Source organism: Rhipicephalus microplus, chromosome 5 (genome assembly GCF_043290135.1).
Source record: "Rhipicephalus microplus isolate Deutch F79 chromosome 5, USDA_Rmic, whole genome shotgun sequence".
Taxonomy (NCBI): Eukaryota; Metazoa; Arthropoda; class Arachnida; order Ixodida; family Ixodidae; genus Rhipicephalus; species Rhipicephalus microplus.
In genome coordinates, this window is record NC_134704.1 from 58,390,007 (window position 1) to 58,410,625 (window position 20,619).

Consider the following 20,619-nt stretch of genomic DNA (forward strand, 5'->3'; position numbering starts at 1 on the left):
GAGTGGTACTAGGAATTGCATTTTTCATTTCTTTAATTTTTGTTTTTTCAGTTTGCTGCCATACAGGAGAAGCTCGGTGCCCTGCACGAAGTCCTCGCATCACTCAATCTCAAGGCCGACTCAGCACACAGCATTGAGCGAGCTGAGGAAGGAATCGCCAGGCTGCTCACCTTGTCTACATCTGCTCTGAAGGACCTGCAGAAGCTCTCTGAGAGCGCAGAGCAGACCTCCCGTGTTCTCCACAGCATCGACAACAGCTTTCACGCCAAGAGGTACGACTTAGGCTCAGACAGGAATGCGAACAACTTGCTCGAGGATGATGCCAACAACCAGCTCGCAACAACGGCGTCTTTGACGCAGAATTTCGGCGGCATCAACCAGACACTCGAACGCCTCGAAACTAATCAAAAAGTGCTAACAGACACGCTCGAGGAGATACAAGCGGTGTTGGCGAGCAAAATGAGCTCCGGCTCTGCGCCTCGGGAAGAACTAAATTCTTCATATCTGCCATCGAATGGCCACATCGCTGCTGTTCCATCCGCTACTGCGGCAAGCGCGGACTTGTCCGACATCAGGGAAGGTGTTGGGCGGGTGTTGGACAGGCTCGACTTCTACGCCGATGAGATCAAAAAGGCGTCGCAGTCGGAGGTGACAAACGCCACCCAAAAAGTGGTGGAAGCGTTTGCAGAGTACCATGCTGCCACAAAGCAGGAAATGCTAAATTTGCTGAATAAGGTGGCATCGTCGCAGAAGAATGCTCTTGCTACCTCCACCGCAGGTCATTTGGCTGCGAAGGGCAGCTGTGATGACGAGGAAGCCTTCAATGGCTCGGCTTTGTCTGACGAGTTTGCCGAGATCAGATTGAATCAGAGCACCGCACTTCGCGAGCTGCAGAGCCTAAAGGACGAGCTTATCCAGATGGACACGAGTGGCATGTTTGCAAGGCTGGAATCATGTCATGAGAGGGGCATCCAACGGGTCTCAAAGATTGTGGAGCCCGTCTCGACTGAGCTGAAGTCTATGCAGGTAGGTGAGCCTTTTCATACGGGTTTAATCAGATGGTAGATGTTGCGTACTGTTTCCTGAATACCATTTGCTTGAAATAGAAGGTCGGTATATGTATCACGGTAACCCATAAAGTAGAGCAAAGTTCGTAAAGGGTAACAGTTGTCATCTACACGTTTGCAGCATGAACCTACCTACATAATTGCCCTGATCGAACGAGTTAGTTTTATTATTATTGCAGCTATAACAACACTCAAAGCAGCGCTTCATTATTGTCACACTGCGCGAAATGGCCGTACATCAAATAAGAGTGCTTTTTCATTTGTTAGACTAAGTTAGCCTACACTAGCGACTTTTGTTCTTTTCCTTCACTAAGGTAACCATGCAACGGCAGCACGAAGACCTTCTCAACCGCATGGGCGAACCCGGCAATGTGCCGAGTTCGGCACAGTGGCAGGAGGTGCTGCACCGACTTGACGGTATGCTGGAGCAGACTGCCTCCCTGCGGAAGAAAGACCGTGCTGGCTGTTTGCGCCGTATATCGGCAGACCATGGGGAGAACATGCCAGATGCAGACCTCACAGCCGTGCTCAACAACCTGGCCACCACGCTGACCGACCTCAAGAACGAGGTGCGCAGACGTGAGAGCCTCCGAAGTGAAGCTGCACACACTACTTACATTGTGAGTAGGACCTCGCTTGTCTGAAAGAGTTGCACCACTTTTTGAAAGATTTTAACTACAGGAACATTTCTTTGGCTGCATTAGCACTATGTGTCCATTGACAGAATTAGGTATGGTTGCTGCATATCTAGCCCTTACAAAGAATTGAACGAAAGTTTGCAGCAGGGTAGCGCGGCACCTATCCTTAACTCTGAAGCAACAGTGTAGAAGGCAGCGCCAAATGTGTGCAACTTTAAGCAAGAAAAGCATTGGCACTGTTGTGTCATCAAAATGTAGAAGTGCATATGAGACACGCTTGAGAATGTCTGTATAATGTCTGCAAATTGAGCGCATTAGTTAAAAAAGCACCTAAACCATGTGCGCTCACTTTCGCACACTGAAGATAAGCACAATATTATATGCATTCTGTAATAGAATGCATTCAACCGCACTGTGCTTTTGTCACGTCTCTGAGGGCTATAAATAAAGTTCTACCATTCATGCATCCATCGTGCCCCTGATGGTTGTCATGGAAGTTGAATATATTATCTAAATTGTTGCTCATGCTCTTCAATAACAATTACAGAGTGTTGCTACAGTTATTTGAAACTAAATAGACTGTTGTGTAGTTTATATTACTAATTATACTACTAGAAATATCAGAAATACTACTAGAAAGCTCATTAGTTGGGCTTTCAAATTACCAAAGACGAATGTATACTTGTTAGTAGGCATTTGGTTTACTCAAAAATGATGTTTTGAAGTCTGTTTTGGGAAATTTTCGGCATTGGGAATAAATGTAGCGGCTAGTTTAATCGAAAAGTACGTATATGTCATCGTCATCAGCTTGACTATGCCCACTGCAGACCAAAGGCCTCTCCCATGTTCTACCAGTGTACTCTGTCCTGTGTGTATAAAGTGGCAGCAGCAAGCAGAGGACCGAGGAACATGGGAGAAGCCTTTGTCCTGCAGTGAGAGTAGTCAAGCTGATGATAATGATGTATATGTACTTTCTGATTTAACTAGCCGCTACATTTATTTCTATTGCCAAAAATTTCTCAAAACAGACTCTGGAACATCATTTTTTCAGTAAATAAAACTTGTACTGAAAGGTATACCTAGCTTCGTATTAAGGCTAAGCTTTAAAAAAAAAGAACGAAAAAAGTTTTAAGTTTTTATTTGTTCTGAAACATATAATTTTTTTTTGCACTGCTAATTCTGCTTTTTCGAGGTGCCATGACTTCTGTGGCTCTGTTCATACAGGAATGTGAAAACTTGGCCTATGATTGGAGGAGATATTTCTACTTTATTGGCATGCAATACATACTGATTTGGGGGAAGTCGTATTATTGAAAATTTAGGGATAAGAGTTAACAGAGAGTATTTTAGTAAACTTCGATTCGCTGAGGACATTGCCTTGATGAGTAACCCAGGGGACGAATTACAGCTCATGATTACTGAACTAGACACGGAAAGCAGAAGGGTAGGTCTGAAAATTAATACGCACAAAACTAAAGTAATGTGCAGCAGTCTCGGCAGAAAGCAGCACTTTGGGGTAGGTGGAGAGACACTGAAAGTTGAAAAGCAGTATGTCTACTTAGGACAGGTTGTAACTGTAGAGCCGAACTATGAGGGTGAAATAACTAGAAGAATAAGGATGGGGCGGATCACATTCGGCAAGCTCAAATCACGAATGATAATTTATCACAAACGCTCATGCGGAAAATATATTACTGCTGCATCTTGCCAGTACTTACCTACGGAACATAAACGTCGAGGCTTACAAAGAGGGTTCAGCTTAAATTTAGGACGATCAGCGAGTGATGGAAAGGAAAGTGACAGGTGTAACCTTAAAGTGACAAGAAGAGAGCAAAGTGGAACAGGGAACAAACCGGTGTTAAAGATATCATAGTTGAATCCAAGATGACGAAATGGACATGGGCTGGGCACGTAGCACATAGGCAGGATAACCACTGGTCATTAAGAGTAACTGACTGGATTACCAGAGAAGGAAAACGCGTGAGGGTGAGACAAAGTTAGATGGGCCGATGAGATGGAAAAGTTCGCAGGTATAACATGGCAGCACAAGGCACAAAACCGGGTTGATTCGGAGATCATGGGAGATTCGCCATGCAGTGGGCGTAGTCAGGCTGATGATGATGATGTATTATTGAAGCACGAATGCCATTTAGTAAGGAGTTTTAAAGGCATAAGACTCCACTGTACTTAAAATGGACCAAAGTGGAGGTTTTATTTTAACGTTTTGACTGCATCAGTTAAAGCAGCCGTCAAGTTAGCAGCCGTCAAGTTAGCTTGGTTAAGGTAATGCAGGTCATTCATAAGTTATTCATTTGAGTCGCATCGTCCATTCCCTTCTTGTTTACTTCATTTATATTGATTGTGAGAGATGCATACAGTGAGTCACCCTGGGAAATCATCCTGGGAAATCACCTAAAATCTGTCCGATCCAAGGCGACAATGTGATTAACATATCGTAGTCATTACTGTTAATAATCAACTTGTGTTTAATTCAGTGTAACATCAATTGTATTATTCATGGTTATGTACTTTTATAGTGCCCAAAGTGATCTGTGAATATTATTTGAAGGTTAAGGCTGGGTTTAGCATAATCTGATTTTTCGCTGAGTGTGTCGACGGCATTGAGAGTCACTAATGATAAGGGCTCAGCCCATACTAAAACAAACTTGTTCATTTAAGTGGGCTTGTTAAACATTTGCAGCATGTTTAAAGAATAATGAAACATGACTTGATTGATTTATTTATATGTGGGGTTTAACGTCCCAAAACCACCATTTGGTTATGAGAGACACCGTAGTGGATGGCTCCGGGAATTTCGACCACCTGGGGGTTCTTTAACATGCACCCAAATCTGAACACACGGGCCTACAACATTTCCACCTTCATTGGAAATGTAGCCAATAAAACATTACTTGAATAAGTTAAAATACATGCTGGTATTTAAAATGATACAGATCGATACAACAAAGTAATGGAATAATAAAGTGAAAATTTGACATTTCACTGTTAGAATTCTTCCCCGAGAACACTCAGCTTCTGAACAACATCATGGGTCTTGCTGCAATCCTTACTGATGAAAAGTGAACATGACAAGTGATGCACAAACATGGAAATATCGGTGAATCTTGTTAGTTGATCTCGTGTACGGGCTGTTCATGATCACCTTGAGAAGATAGCATGTCACGCGTCAGAATCGTAATCAAGTGTAATGCAATGTCTTATGATGAGCACATCTGCTGTAGGCCCGTGTGCTCAGATTTGGGTGCATGTTAAAGAATCCTAGGTAGTCGAAATTTCCGGTGCCCTCCACTACGACGTCTCTCATAATCATGTGGTTGTTTTGGGATGTAAAACCTCGCATATCAATCAAATCATTATCACGAGCACATCTTCCCTCTTTACTATTGTCACATTGTGCATCCCCCCCCCCCCCAGTGCTACTATGTCATGGCAGCATGGATATAGTGCAGCAACTTAATATACTAATACCAGTGAAAGATCAAACTCTTCATTAGGCAGACTGGCGGCCAACTAAGCGAAGGATGCTCTCCGTACAATGGCAGCAGCATTCACAGTCGTTCCATCATTTTATAATTTCATCTATGGATATAACGCCTCGGCTATTCGCACACGAGTTGGGGTACAATCGAGCGTGACATCTCATGCCTGATAACGTTTCAGTGTGTTCTACAATTTACATTTTACTCCATGCATGTAATCGAATCAAAATCACTGAAAACACTGCAAGTTGTGGCACGCAGTCATAGGCTGTGCTGAGCAAAATGTGTGCACTGACAGTTTTACTGGTGGCAGTGAAAAAAAGGCTAGTATGCATGGCATAGTTATCATTTAAATCTTCCTTCTTGTGCCCCTGGTATAAATGTCTTGTCACTCAATTTTTTTTTTCGAAAACTAGCTCCCTTTTCCTGTCAAAGCCTCTGAGTGTGAGCACTAAGAAAGTTGCCTCTGGTGTCCCCAAAAGAGAAGAAAATGTTTTTGGCATCATGCGGGATCTGTGCAATTAGCCCAATTAGGCGTTCATTGACAGGCCCAGGTTGAAGAGAAGCAAGCTGCCAACACCATAAGTCTCACCAAGGAATGCTTATTAGGAGATGCCAAGCTGGCTAAAGAAAGATACAGGTGAGTTTGCAATGAACCACAGCAGCAAATGTGCATTTTCCAGGTTTGTACGGATTTCAGTTTCTTGGTTGCATTTATGCCTTTGATCAACAAAAACCCTACGTAAAATTGCCCTGTTGCTTTAGTTTCCACTCTTGTTTTACTGGAATGTCTGCCCTCCGTAGTCAACTTGTTTACCCATTTCTGCTGTTGGTGCAGTTTTTCAATTTTTACTTGAATTTAGATTTCTCTCCTTGTTTCGTAATTTGTCAGTCCACTGCAGTGGAGCGGTGGTTAAGGTGGTTGGCCAAATGGTCGCGGGTTTGATCCCTGCCGCGGCGGAAGCATTTCCACGAAGGCAAAATGTTATAGGCCCGTGAACCGTGCCATGTGAGTGCACATAAAATGACACCAGATAGTAGAAATTTTTGGAGGCCTCTGTTACAGCGTCTCTCATAATCATATTGTGGTTTTGAAACGTAAAACCGTAGATATTGTTATTATTGTCCCCATCAGTCATGTATGGAGAATCTCACTACAGTCCCCTGATCTTGGAAACCACTTCAGCGCTTTTCTGTTCGTGTACTGGTCGTGTTATGCAAACTCGAATGAACTTGAACTTCAAAATCTGAGTATTTATGTCGTCAAGTTAACAGGTCTTTTCTTTTATTCTTGTGCAGGAACAAGAGGGCTCTGCTGAAATATAAGTCGGAGCTTAAAGGCATCAAAGAAAAACTTAAGGCGAGTGGCAGAGAAAAAGAAACTGGCAGTTTTCATTATTACGTTGACTTCCTTTCAGCTGATATCTTTAATTCCTTTTTGAACCTTCATTTATTCTACAGAGCTTGAACCATGCTTTCGATAGAGACGGTTTTACAAGTCATCACCAGATTGACCGTCACGTGTCAGAATTGCAAAGAAAGGTATGTTGCACTTCTGCTGGTCAGTTTGGCAACTTAACTGCACTTATCACGTAACTGTGTCCGTACATGTCCCTATTCAGGCCTGCTATTCCTTAACGATGTGGGTTTACCTGTGTGTTTCAGATTGACCTGCTGTCACTGAAGATAGAATCTGATCGCCATTATCGAATGGATTTGGAGATTAGTGACCTCAAAACAGGTAGGAATCTAAATGGCACTATTAATAGTAGAAAGTATTTATATGAATGTTAGTCATTTGTTAGCCTCAGGGAGTATGACGGTGATTTAAAGCTAAAAAAAATCTTGAGTGTGTCTTCGTCAAACGCTATCGCAAAATGACGACGGTTTACAAAAGAACCTGGGTGTTTGTAGGGTCCTACTTTAGAAGGGTCGCTCTGGTGTGGCGGTGACTCCCATAAATGTTTGCTGTTTGAATCGAGGTTGCGGGAGAATAACAATAAAATGTGCCATGATGTTTGGGCATAGGACAAACCTAAACATTCATCCTGCTATGCCTAAGATTTGTCTTAGCAATGTTTACACGCTGACCATTTTTGTTTTCATTGGTACCTAGAAATGCAGCAGATCAGGCAGCAGATGGCCCGAGAAGAGTTGCTCAAGTCAACCTTGGGCTTTACGGTGAGTTGATTTGAATTGTAAATATTTTGAAAGCAGGAACACGCTCATAAAGCAATTGTGTTGCGGCACAACTCCATTTTTGACACTGAGTGATATGGTCGAAACACCCAAATGCAACCGCCTAACTGTCAGTAAGGTTAAAGAGTGAGTTTCTTCAAAATTGTTTAATTAGAGAATTTACAGGGCTATAGAAGTAAATGTAGCGGCAGTTGACATATGTAACCTGCTTGTCAAAAACCTGCTTCTTCCTGTTCTGCTTCCTTAATTCAACTTTCAAATCATGGGTGTTCAGCAATCTTATATACAAATTAGGTGTAGTCTTTCACGCCGGTGTGCACGTTGTTGGTATGGGTTCATGATATTTGAACAAAGAGTCTTTCGTGTGCCAGGCCCAACAGTCCTTTGTGTGCCAAGCCTTTTGTTCATTTTCGTCTTGGTTTTGTGAACAGGCGCAACCTGAGAGACCCGAGTCTGAAGAAACACGTCCAAAACGTTTGGAACAGAATGGACAGCAGGATTTTCTATTTGAAAAGTACAGGAGCGACCTGTCTGTGAGCATCTTCATCTCATCACTGCTTCTTGGTTTCTGTGTAAAAAAAAAAAAAAGCCATCACACTCATATGCGAAGTTTTGTTTTACAGAAGCTTATGCTGAAGAGGTATTGAAACTGTTCACGATGTTAAAATTCTTTTGCGTTCAAAGACATTTTCACTGATTGCATTCACATGAAAATTACAGGCAGAGATCAGCAATCTGCAGAGAAACCTCAGCTCTGAGCCCGATCTCCATTATTCGTGGTTGTCGTCGAAAAAGGGGGATACGCCGGAGGAAGACAAGAAGGTGGACGTGTCAGCCAACAAGAGCTTTCCCAGGTAACTCGACTGAATATATATAATTTGTTGTGTGTTCCAGTACACTTAAACGAAAGTAGCCTTGTACGGTAGTAGCAGTGTGGGAAAACTGATCACTGGAAGCTCACTGTGTTGGGAGATGTGAAAAAACTGCTGGAGTGGAAATTATGTTTGTAAAGTGAAGCCAGACCACCGCTGTCTTACTCAAGGCACAGTAAGATTTGCAAAGAGCACAAAAACAATGTTCGGCTCACACATACGAATTCAATGGCATGAATTTTCTGGGATACTAGATACTGCTCAACATGTGTCCTAGTGTTGCTGGTTTTCTTAAGAAGCCTTGAACTCTTGATAAATACTAGCAGAGACCAAGCTATCTGCACTTATATTACTTTTGTCGGGTGCAGTGATCTTTTATTTTACGTTTACGCTGGCATTCACATAAGCAGAACAAAAGCATTTTATCTTGAATTCGGTATCACGAGAGAAAGCCATGTTTTGAGGAGGACTTCAGACAAATGCTGACTTCACATCTGCTGCCAGGACATAGTAAAAGCTTTCAGCCCAGAATTTAATTGTTTTTTTAATTATTGGACATGCGTGAAAGAGAAAAATTGTCACCTGTTAGTATGAAGCTTGAAGCTACAGGCAAAGTGAGCTGTATTTTTGAGCCTCCTGGTGTGTGTACAGGCGAAAGCCACCGAATCAAAACCAGTCTACGCCACATCGGGTGCCCCTGTTTCCTGAACATCTGCCTAGTTGGCCCATGAGTCCGGTAAGGAGAACAGCCCCACCAGTGCCGACACAGAGTGCAGCCACACGTCAGCGTGTTCAAGCCATGTTGGATGAATCTTTTGCAAGGCACATGACTGCAAGTAAGGTCAGCCCGTAGTCCTTGAGCATCATCCTAGAAAAATATATAGTCATTGAAACCTTGTAGCAAGTGTGGTTAAAGTATAACATCATTGCACATGATACTGCAAAAAATTTCTTTGCATTATGACAGAATTTTTAAACTCTCATTAAGACAAATTCTTGTTGAACACGAACAATGTAGGGGTGTTTGTTTACTCTATGCAAAACAAAATCTGCTTAATATGAACCTTATAACAGGCCTCTTCTGTTGAGACAAACTCTCCCAGCTGCCAACAACGACAGGAATTCTGCGCAACGAACGTTATAGTCTTGATGGGGGCATTCAGGTGAACAAAAAAAAGCAAAAAAAAAAACACTCATCAATCCAGGCCCACCCACTACTCATCCCATTCGTCGATTGAATGACCAATCGATCATTCATGATCGTGTGATCACTTATGATTTGGCACTGGCGTTACAATGTTAGCTCAAATGCAGCGCCCCCACGTGGCGCTGATAGTTGTGTTGAGCTGTGCCAGGCTTGCACAGCTCAACACAACTATCAGTGCCACGTGGGGGCGTTGCACACATGTAACAACTGGGGCACACATATTATAAAGCAAACTTCTCAATTCAAGGGCAGCGAGTTACCACACAAGTACGTTAGCAAATACCATGTATTTCCTTTTTTTTTCTTTGCTTAGCCATTAGGGCCAGCCCATGCATGCACTAAACTATACTTTCATCTATTTGTATCTAAAATGTGAAAATGGTTCGAATACACCTGATCAGATCGTAGGCACGCCTGATCAGGCATCGGCCGAGGGACACTTGTGGGACATTGTGACTGACCTTCTTTTTATATCCGGTATCTGTGATCAGCTATCTTAATTCTACATCTAAGATAGTTTTAATTGATGGTTGGCAGTTGACTGGGAAGAGTTAATCAATGACTTTGGCATGATTTCACCTCAAAGGCTTTACAGCTCATGGCGTTATAGATGTGACAAAGTAGCTACGTGAAAGAAATACGCAGATGCCGTACTTACATATTGAAAGACATTGGGGAATTAATTTCGTTCTTGAAATTATGGGTCAAAACTTTGCGTGTTTGAAAATAAGACATGACAGAGAAGTCCTTGTTTGGTGTTTCTTGTTCTTTATTATGGGTGGTTTGGGTTTGGTGCTGTCGATTGTGTATGGATTACCAAGACACCTATGACAAAAGGATTCATTGTGCTAATGATTCATAGAGAACAAGAAAGCTTCCCTTGAGGGAGCTGAAACGCCTTTTTTTTTTTTTTGCCTATATTCCTCTTTAAGTTTTTATCCTCATAGATCTTAGCAAGTGTGTTTTCGTCAAAACCTTGACTTCAGCAACCAACCAGTAGACCATTCTTTCCCCGAAAGTTATAAGCACTAATTCTGCTATTGTATGAGCAGGTAGTTGATTTTGGTATTTGGATTCCAACGTTTATGCATGAGATCTTTTGTGTTGAATGTGAGAGGCTGTGTGCATTGCCGTCTTTGTTCAGCAAATACTAACAAAGAGCAACGTAACAGGAAAGCGCACAAACATTAGTGGAAAAATGGGACACCATGTTAACTAACAACACAGTTGTTAGTGCCATCTCCTGGCTTTCCTGTTTACGTCTGCGCATATAACTTCATACCAACTAGCTCGTACGTCTGTCATTCCGAAACGAAATAGAACGTGAAAAAAGAAAGCATGCAGCCCATGTGCTCTCATTGGCTTTCATTGTAGCTATGCCTCATAGTCTGATACTTGCTTGTAGGAAACACCTTTGTGACTGCGCCGAGCATTGAAGTTGATGGCATGGACGCTCAACTGAAAAAGTCACTGGCCGAGCTGACCAACTCTCTGGAAAAAACTTACCTGGTGTGATGCCGCACACGACGTTTGTTGCTAGTCTTGGGAACCTTCTCTCTTTTTTTTTTTTTAACATACACTGGGCATTCTTCTGTGTACCATATTTCTGCATTTTCTCTGATATACCCTGCACAAAATGTACAGATAATTCGGAGCAATAGTCAGGGTGTGGGTTATTGTGCGATTTTGGCACGCAAGCTGGCTTTACGGCACTGCTTCACGATAGTGCAAGCAGGGTGGCTACATGGCAGTACGAGGGGATCCTTTCTGAAATTATTTTTCTGTGGTTCATGGTTGGGGTTGTGGGTTATATGCAGGGTAGGATTATACGCGAGGAAATGCAGCCATAGCTAGCCATACTGCATAGCCATAGCTGTGTAGCCATAGCAGTCGCAGAGGCCATGTCTTAAGTGTCACCGCTCAAAGCCGCATCAGCGCACAGAGTCACCACTGCACCAAGTTTGTTGGAAATTTAAAGTAACCTCATTTTGCTGATCTCCTCTACTCTGCATTTGTTGATTGTAGTAGCTTGATGCCATATTTTATTGTGCTTTTTTTAGCTTAAATCTATTACCCAACTTCATTTGTTGATTGCAGAAGAAACAGGTTATTATACAAGCAAAAATACGTAGGTTGAACGATGCGTATAGAAGCTGCATCTACCATACTTTTAACATATTCAATATTCATTATAGACTTGCAAGAAGATATTGGCGTTAAAAAAAAAGATGCGATGACATCTTCTTACTTATTTATACTGAATTATTTGTTATACTATTGATGTTTTTTTTATATTGAAGTGAGACTGTTACACACTGCAAAGTACACAATGCAGTCTACTTATATGAATAAGAATTACTGTATAGATGACTGCTACGGACATCGTTCACAGCGTATGCTTACGAGGTACCCATTTGGCTAAATATATCACTTAACAATCAGCATTTCTAAAGCTGTTGCCATCTTTATAAGTGGACTGCACTGTTGGTATATTTTGAAGGCAGATCTGAGGTCTATTCCATGTATACTCATAATATAGGACTATTAAAGGAGCAGAGACATTGTTATTACAATTTCATGCTATTTACTTTATACGTCAATGGAGTAGGAGTGCACGCATTGATCATGTAACCTACTTTCGTTACTTTGAAGCATCCTCAACATAAGTTATCAGGGGTGTTTTCTTTGTAGAGTAACGTTGGCTGTGACATAGTATGGGTAGTGAATTAGGCAACTTGAAAACAGTCTGTTTCATGATGTGAGCGTGCTACCAGACTACATAGGACACCACTCTTCCGATTGGCTGTGGACCTCTAAACATGGTAAAGGTCTACAGTCTGAAAAAAAAAAAAAAAAAGGACATGCTGTGTAGAAAAAGCAGTGGAAAATCCATGTTTGCATTTTACTTGATAGGAATATGGCTGTTGTAGATGTCAACTTTGTGTCTATCACATCAAGCTTTTGTGATTAGTCCATTACAGTTTTACATGTTGAAAACGTAACCCGGGATATGCGGGCACATAATGTAATTTGTGTTTACCAGTCATATTGAGAAATTTTGTGTCACATCTTGTAGTTGGTCTAGCTTAAAAGGAAAAAAAAAAAAACCTGATCCAAAATTTTTGTCTCTGCTCCTTTAGAATTCTTCGAACGTTCACGTTCTAAGCAGAGCTCTTTTTTACATTGCTTTTTACATTTTTACACTATTATACATTATACTTTTGTTTCGCACTTTTTTTTCATGTGCAGCGTTGTTGCATGCTTGGCTGCAGCTATTGTTTTGTTCATTGCAGAAGAGCTTGCTAGGGCAGTCCTGTTTTGAATTTGAATTTGATCACGTCTTTAGACGTTGAGCTCTATTTCAGCGTGGTAGAAAGAATGTGAATTGAATGGTTGTGTTATTGTGTTTGTGGGCAGCAGAAGATCAAGGTACTACGGGAAAATATTTGTGAAAACGTGCAGCTCAGATACTACATATATCAATTGGTAGAAATATCAGAGTAGCCGAAACTTTGCAGAAACTAAATATTGTGTGGGACAAAATGAACAAGGCATTGATGCCATATTCAAGCCATGATTGTAGCCATATTTTAAGCATGTTAATACTGGAAATACTTTAGAATGTGTCTCTTGTATTCTTGATGATGTAATATTCATGTTGTTATTCTAGATGTTGATTTTGTGGAATGGAACGTTGGACGTGACTTTCGTTTCTTGAGAGTGAACATTATGAAATCACAATTTAGGTCGCAATGCTGAAACATGGGGGCATAAAGTGATCGTGCATTGCCAGATATGTGCGACAAATTTTTATTGATGCACTGCCTTGTAAAAATGTGCCTTGCAACATGTTTGCCTTCATTCTTGTTGAAATACTACCTGCAAACAAATGCATGCATTCTGCATACAAAGAGTAAAATCGAAAAACACCTTGTTAGCAGACAAAGGGCTTCATTTTAAACATGTGTCCTTGTTCTAGTTTTAATTCTTTAGCCCTTGTTGTTTTACTTGTATTACAGTGGTCAGTTACGTGTTAATAATGTCAATCAGATCAACTTGCACACTTGCGACATGCCACCTATTGCCAATACTACTGCATCAATAGACGTGAGCATATGTGCAATCTAATCATTCTCATAATTGCTGCATAAACAAGCTACATCTTTAGAGAAGCTGCACACTTAGTGCCCAGCATGCTTCAAATATCAAATAGTACCATCACATCATATCGAAGGTGCCCTATACATTTGTTATACCGGCTAAAATGTGTTGCATACAACTTTTGTGCAAGTTGATAGATAATCCTTCAGGTAGGTGCTACTTCATATCAGCAACTTTTCTTGAGGGTTTCGTGCACGAATTCTCGAATGCTTGCTCTTATTCTATTATATTTATTTTTCAATCTTTATGAGCGTATGTTTATACAACAGAATACACAATAGAAAGGATGATCTCCAGGCCTCTCATCCTTTATAAAAGGTTGTTTTGGGCCGGTCACAAGCAGCTTTTTTGAGCAAGCTGTTCGAAGATGTTTCAATGCAGCAAACACAGACATGTAGGAGTAGTGTTTGGAACCATATTTATGCAGCACCAACATTGCACACGTGCGAGAATAGTAAAAGCAGCTGCTAGAGTTTAAAGCTGCAGATCTGGCAGGCTGCTATTTTTATCCTTGATTTTGTTGTTTATGCAACTCATGTTCTTGTTGAAATGTTTTTTACAGCACTTAGAAGCACGCTTCTTTGTCTAATAATTACGCACAAGAGGCACATTATTTGTTTTACATGAGGTTTTTCATTATCCCAGTCACTCATAGAATGCATGCTTCATATCGTACCCCCGTATGTTTGCACATGGGAATATCATTGCATGCATTTGTTTTTAGGGATTTACGCGCACATAGCAGGGCAAGCACCATTGTATAGCATTGATCTGCTGTCGTGGTAGCCATGATGCTTCCGTACAATTTATAGCTGGCAATTAATTGTTTCTCTGACAATAAATCTTAGTTTTCTGTTGCCTATCATTGGCAGTATGCCTGCTACCTATCTAATCAAAGTCAGCTCAGATAAAGATAACCAAACAGTTGTAAATGACATGAAAGGTTTGTTGGCAGTGTCGGTGTTGTTGCAGTGTCATATCAAGATCAAAGTGTCTATTTTTCTTTCTCCTGAGCACCGTTTTCTTGCACAAGTCAAGCTTTTCAATGCCAGCTCACGTGGAGTACACATTCTACTGCAAATTTTTTTATGGTATGAGCCTTGTGCTTAACACTGTAAAAAAATTTCTATAATAGGAACATATTGGAGCACATCTAGTCCTTATGAGGTACCATATTTACTCTTAGTGAAAGCCTCTTACAGTGATCAACGAAGTTGTAACATAGCTTTCAAGAGCTGCAAAAATGCTGGTCCTTTTCTTTTATATCGAGCTATCAAAGACTTGTACTACGCCTTTGGAATGAAATATTATATGGCTGGAGTAGACCGGCAATAATTCAAACTTCAAGAGGCCATAAATCTTCTCTCTATTGTTAAACTTTTGAATTTTGAAAGTTCAGTTTAAGTGTGGTCAAAAACTATAATGCCTCCTTCCTTAAAGCATGCAGCATACACAACCAGGATTCTGGGAGTTCAAAGTAGTTAAATTCCTTTTGTGAATCACGTGAACAATCCAAGTTCAAAACGTGCTGAAACATATCAAACCTTGCAGGTATTGTTATACTACTATACATATTTATAGTGTCTGTGTAGACGTTTTGAATAACTAGACTTTGAAATTTTTGTACATCCACTGCACTGGGATACTTCTAAAGTTCTTTTTTTTTAGCATTGCTGTTAATACATGTACACGTGCTAAATTTTACAATACAGTTAATTGTTAAAGGGAACACTCGAAAGAACACCATCAATATTGCCGGCCCTCTAACAGCAAGTGGATAAGGAAACAATCTTTAAGCACATGACTAATCTGTCAAGGGGAGTCTCAACCACCGGTACTCTTATGCAAATCAAAGCCACTATGGTTCTGTAAGATAGTGAAACCTAAACTTACTGTGCACGCAGGTGTTCCCTTTAACAGTGAATGTGTATGTACAGGCTGGGTTAAGAATTCCCAGGCTATGGTTTCATAGAAATACATGAGATAGTGTCATGGGAACTTTTCACCCCCCTGTACATTTTGTCGAAGGCTAGTGACACCCGATTGTTGATAAATCTGTGCGACTCATGTTAGGTGCCATTACTGCCTCTGCTCACACTTTCTTTTTTATATTTATGTATAAAATATCTTTTTAGCTTTTTACAGGCATAGGCAAAGAAGTTAATTTACATAGCACTATCTTTTTATTTTGTTTTATTCCTTGCACAAGCACTACAGAAAGATTTCACCTCTTGCTGCAGTCGTTAAAGGAGTCCAAACAGATCTCATGAAACACAAATGAGAAGCTTGTTCAATATTGAACTGAATTAGTTGGCCCTCAGTACTCACAGAAGCACAAAGAAAAAAAAATGGCCTGTACATTTATGCCGTCTGTCCTTGTCTTTGTGAGTACTGCACAGGAAGTTTTCCATTAGCGTGGTTGCTAGAGTTCGTCATAATGACATTTATGTGCTAGTTATCAGTCATATATATCCTTTCTTTTTGTTTTGTTGCATCGCATATTTTCACAATGCTACGGATGACTACTTCAAAGCACTTGTATTTTGTTGTGTGTGTCGATATAGAGGGTCTCGTGCCGATAACTAGATGGTGCATTGATTATCACATTGGGTTAGAAATTAAGAGTGTTACAATGTTTTCATACCCACACTGCTTTCAGGAGACTACAACTACTACAATCATATGCTATGTTCTATTGATGGCCTGAAAAACTTCATAGTGAAAAGTGCATCAGTGATAAGAATGCAAAGCCCTTGAATACAACTTATCATATTGCCTGCCTGTTCTTTGTGCTTTTGTCCCGACTCGTGCAGACATTTGTGGATACAAAGTAATTCCCAAAGTGCACTTCTGTACCTTCATATTAACCGTTGCAATGAATCTTCTCAACTCTTCTGGTGCCAATATTACCTTTCTGCTTAGAATGGCTTTTAAGTGAACAATGTGGAAAAATATGGCTCTGGTCATTGTATTGCTACAACTCATTATTTTGTTATTTTGTTCACAGTAAATAGGTTTCAAAACACTAATGTCATGCTTACAAAACAATTAGGAAGAAGTAAGGTATCACGTAGACCGGGAGTCTCAATTTAATCTCAGCTAGCAGGCCGCATTCACAAACTTGAAGCTTCTTTGTCCCGTAAGGGCTGCAACAGTAAAGGTTGTAAAAAGGTGTTTGGAGGGTGAGATCGAACAAAATGTCGGCTAACATTGCCATCTTGGAGAAAGCTTTTCCCATACCTCATATGTGGGTCATTTCAGGATAGTATGGTTGCCCTCGTGCATTCAGTGTATGGGTTGATGTCTCTGGAAACCCCCGCCATTTTGTATTAGCATTCTGTTAGTGTAAGCATAAGCACTAAGGCACCTGAAGAGCTGGGGAGACGTGTGTGGATAATAAAAACAACAAAATGTATTTCGAATTTTGGAATCATCAGTGCTACTTTCTCATGCATAACAGATACTGGAGCATGTAATGAGCTGCAATTTTTAACTAAATCAAGAACACAGTGATCTTTTCGGTAACTCCTTTCTTAATGTGTACTGCTGTGAGCTTCGAGATCGAGTTGTTGTGCCACAAAAATTATTTGTGCAGAATTTCTTGTTGTCCATTGCTCCAAAGATTTGTGACAAAGGACTCAATCACTTTTTTAATAAAACTGTTTGAAAGCAGGGATTATCGTCTCCAATGTCTTGGTACCTCATTTGTTGTGTTGGTCTGATGCGTATTCGTAGCGATTCAGTGTGGGCCATCCTTTCCTGGTGATGAACAATACAATTCACACATACATGCCACCCTTCAAAGGATCTGTCAGTGGCACATTCCAGTGTCCCAGGAAGTATCATTGAAAGGTGCCGCAAAGGAGCACCACTCCATAGCATTATTTGTTATATGTGTATGAACCACGTTTTCGTATGCACTTAACAACTGATCTGCAAGAACACTGTATGTCTGTCATGCTCACGCCAGTGCAGCAAGCGCCAAAGTGCTGTCCTGGGTTTGGTAGAGCCTATTGAGAAAAAAGTGAAAGTACATCGATTCGGGCTGCGTCATTGTGGCGGCCAAGTAATCTGGTCTCGCTTGTAAGCACTACCAGAACTGCACGGCGAGGGTGGATCAAGTGCATCTCGTCTGTCTGTACAGCACTATCGCAATAAAACACTGCAGTAAAATCAGCATATATTAAACTAGCAAAAAGGGGGCGTTAGATATAACATTGTAATTCAATATGAAGCTTTTAAAGATCGTAGCGTATTTTCGTTGCGAATTTCGGGGCTCAAGTTGGCTTTATAAGAATACGTGAGGATCTTTTTTTTCTTTTTCGTAGCTTTTTTTTTCAGTGGTTTGTAGTTTGGGGTGTGGTATTCACACAGGGGTGGATTATACGTGAGAAAATAAGGAATCTAAGTAAACGGTGCTTCAACCTTCAATACTGTGCGTAGTCCGCTTTGGTCCGATGGTTGGTCTCCTTTAACATTGTATACAGCTCACTTCTTGAATGCTGTACGCAGCAACGACTTTTGACGTCTGTTCTTTTTGTTTGACTCTCGACTGTTCATTGCCAGCAGGGGCATAGCCTGAACTTTTTACAGCAAAAGCTGTTATAGAGATCAGAACGCGGGTCATGCGCGGCGCCGTAGTTGTCGGCCGCGGCCGGTGTCCGTAACCAGTATCGAAAGAGAAAAAAAAAACCCGTAAGTAAAAACGTTAATGTAACAACGGAATTCGAACCCGGGTCCGCTACATGCCTGCATAGTATTCTATCACTGAGCAACGCCAGTCTGGCCTTAGGCAGGCTTAATGTCCGGAAAGGAATCGCGTCAGTATGAGTAATAAAGCGCTTTGGAACATGAAAGGAACAGCCAGGCGTCACTCAATGCGAATTGCGTAACGAGTGGTAGTCCGATGCTCAAATTCATTAGAAAACTTGTTCTTGGTCGCCTACTAACTGTGGTGCATACCCACTTCAGGCATAATTCTTCATCGTTCTCAGTCACTGCATAAAAAATAGTACAAAATTTCCAACAAGCGTGCAGCGGATACCACGCTTTTCGAAAGAATAGCGAAGGATAGCTTGGTGAATACTGGCCTACTGAAAAAAAAATATGTATATTTATAGCGTAGTGTGTACCCGCAGTGTGCTTGTGGTAGTTACCCAAAGAGTGTTTAGAAATGGCTCCGAAAGACCGTTCTTCTAGTTTTCGCTGAGACTGTGCTACTTCTTGTTTTCTCTATCTGTCTTCATTTCCTCTATAGTATTAATATCCTTTCGCAATAATTTTGTGCAAAAACGCGAAGTGCCCTGCACTGTTGCAGCCTGTTGCGAAGCGCACCTCCGATGTCGTTACGAAGGGCGCCTCGAAATCTCACCGCTGCAACCACTGTTTACGAAAGACGGCGACGCCAACACGGTCCCGAAGGCGCCACTGCTTCGAACTCCGCCGGGAAGGTCACCAGCCGTTTGGTAGCGTAGGTTTCTCAGCTCGCGACTGCTTCTGCGCAGAGCTGATAGACGAGCGGACGAGACGACGGCGAGTTAAACAAGGTTTATGTACAGCATATATACAGAGGTGTTACAAATTCGGCACTGGGGCCGACAGAGACTCGAAGAGCCGAGCTCTCCTCTCTAACGCATAGGTCTGCTCTCAAAAGGGTCTCTCTCGACGCGCCGCAGGGCTTCTTTTATATGCCCCGGGTCCAACCCAAATGTCCAACCCGAAGCGCCGCTGGTCGCGAGGTCAGAATCCTCCAATGAGGTCGCCGCTGGGCCGCGTCCTTCTTTTTCATCGAATCTGGAGAGGCTGCGCTGCAGGTGGCTGCACCCAAGGACGAGTGACGTCGCCGCGCATTGCGTCAGCCGCCAGACAGGAAGACGCCGGTTGTTTACTCGACGGGCTCGCTTGCTGAGGTGACTCACTGCACGTGCACGCCACAAAGGCGCCGTCGCCTGTTGACGCCGTTGAGTTCTTCGCGTCAGGCGGACTCGCAGGCTGGCCTTGACACAGATTGCCTTTTTCAGAGGCACGGACGTTCGCTGTCGACTCGCAGGCATAACAGCACCCCCGCCGCCAGACAATGCGCCGGAAAGACGAGCTGCTTCCACGTGGCTCGGATGTCAGGCGCCCTCGTTCGCCAGGTCCTTCCAGGTTCGTCTCCAGGGCCATGGGGACAATGCAGCTCCAGACTCTGTTCAGGGAACACATCCAATTCTTGAGGACAGATCCCAGCTCCACTGGCTTGTCGCCACAACTTGCCGGCCAGCTTCGCTCGTCTCTGACGATCCTTGGTTTCAGCACTTGTCGATGGTTCTGCAACTTGTCAAGAACGGATCGACAACAGACAACACACGACACAAGCAAGTGCCCTCGGTCACCCGACAGAACACCAGACAAAGTACAGTACAACATATACCTAGCTACGTGTCTATCGGAATTTCGTTCCCTCTACATCAAGAGGCACATGTGGGACACAAGACTCTTAAAATGACAACTCAATTTTTTTCACGTACAACAACGTAACGAATTAGAATACAACATAAAGTTGGCTTCTTCAGCTCACTCTGGATGAGAGCGCTCAACCCAGGTCGTGATGAGGTCAAAATTTTGCCCCGAATCGCCAGCGAGAAACTGAAAGGTTGAGAAGGTACTAGCTAGAACGCACTGCTCAATGCACCTGCATTAGCTTTTAGCTTTCCCTTTTTTTTCTTTAGCGAACGTCAAAGTTGCGCTGTCGGAGTATCACGCTCCATCTCCGTAACCGGCCACTTTTAGGCGACGATACCTATGCGGTACTAACAGCTGCTCATACTTGCGACGTTCCACAAGAGAACCACGATACGGCTTGCTAGGGATTGGCTCCTCACAAGTTAGCTCGGTATCGTGTTCGATCACCGTCGTGTTTCCGTGACAGTCTGAAAACACGTCTTCAAACACCAAAACAATCTTTCTCAGGTCCTCCTTCTGGACTTCACTTAA

General features: G+C 42.1%; 1 protein-coding gene across 6 annotated transcripts in view; it reads left to right on the forward strand.

The window, feature by feature from the left end:
* Positions 1 to 17,320, forward strand: part of LOC119174500 (uncharacterized) — a 44,041-nt gene extending 26,721 nt beyond the window's left edge. For 5 of the 6 annotated variants that reach the window (XM_037425430.2, XM_037425433.2, XM_037425432.2 and 2 more), the window contains 11 exons: positions 52 to 1,026; positions 1,382 to 1,687; positions 5,754 to 5,845; positions 6,505 to 6,565; positions 6,667 to 6,747; positions 6,871 to 6,946; positions 7,322 to 7,386; positions 7,836 to 7,937; positions 8,125 to 8,258; positions 8,928 to 9,112; positions 10,889 to 17,320. In XM_037425430.2, the coding sequence (XP_037281327.2) occupies positions 52 to 1,026; positions 1,382 to 1,687; positions 5,754 to 5,845; positions 6,505 to 6,565; positions 6,667 to 6,747; positions 6,871 to 6,946; positions 7,322 to 7,386; positions 7,836 to 7,937; positions 8,125 to 8,258; positions 8,928 to 9,112; positions 10,889 to 10,998 (2,187 nt within the window). In that variant the 3' untranslated portion in view covers positions 10,999 to 17,320. Of the gene's footprint in view, positions 1 to 51; positions 1,027 to 1,381; positions 1,688 to 5,753; positions 5,846 to 6,504; positions 6,566 to 6,666; positions 6,748 to 6,870; positions 6,947 to 7,321; positions 7,387 to 7,835; positions 7,938 to 8,124; positions 8,259 to 8,927; positions 9,118 to 10,888 lie in introns of all 6 variants that reach the window. The other variant, XM_037425431.2, reaches the window with a different exon arrangement.
* Positions 17,321 to 20,619: the final 3,299 nt, after the last annotated feature.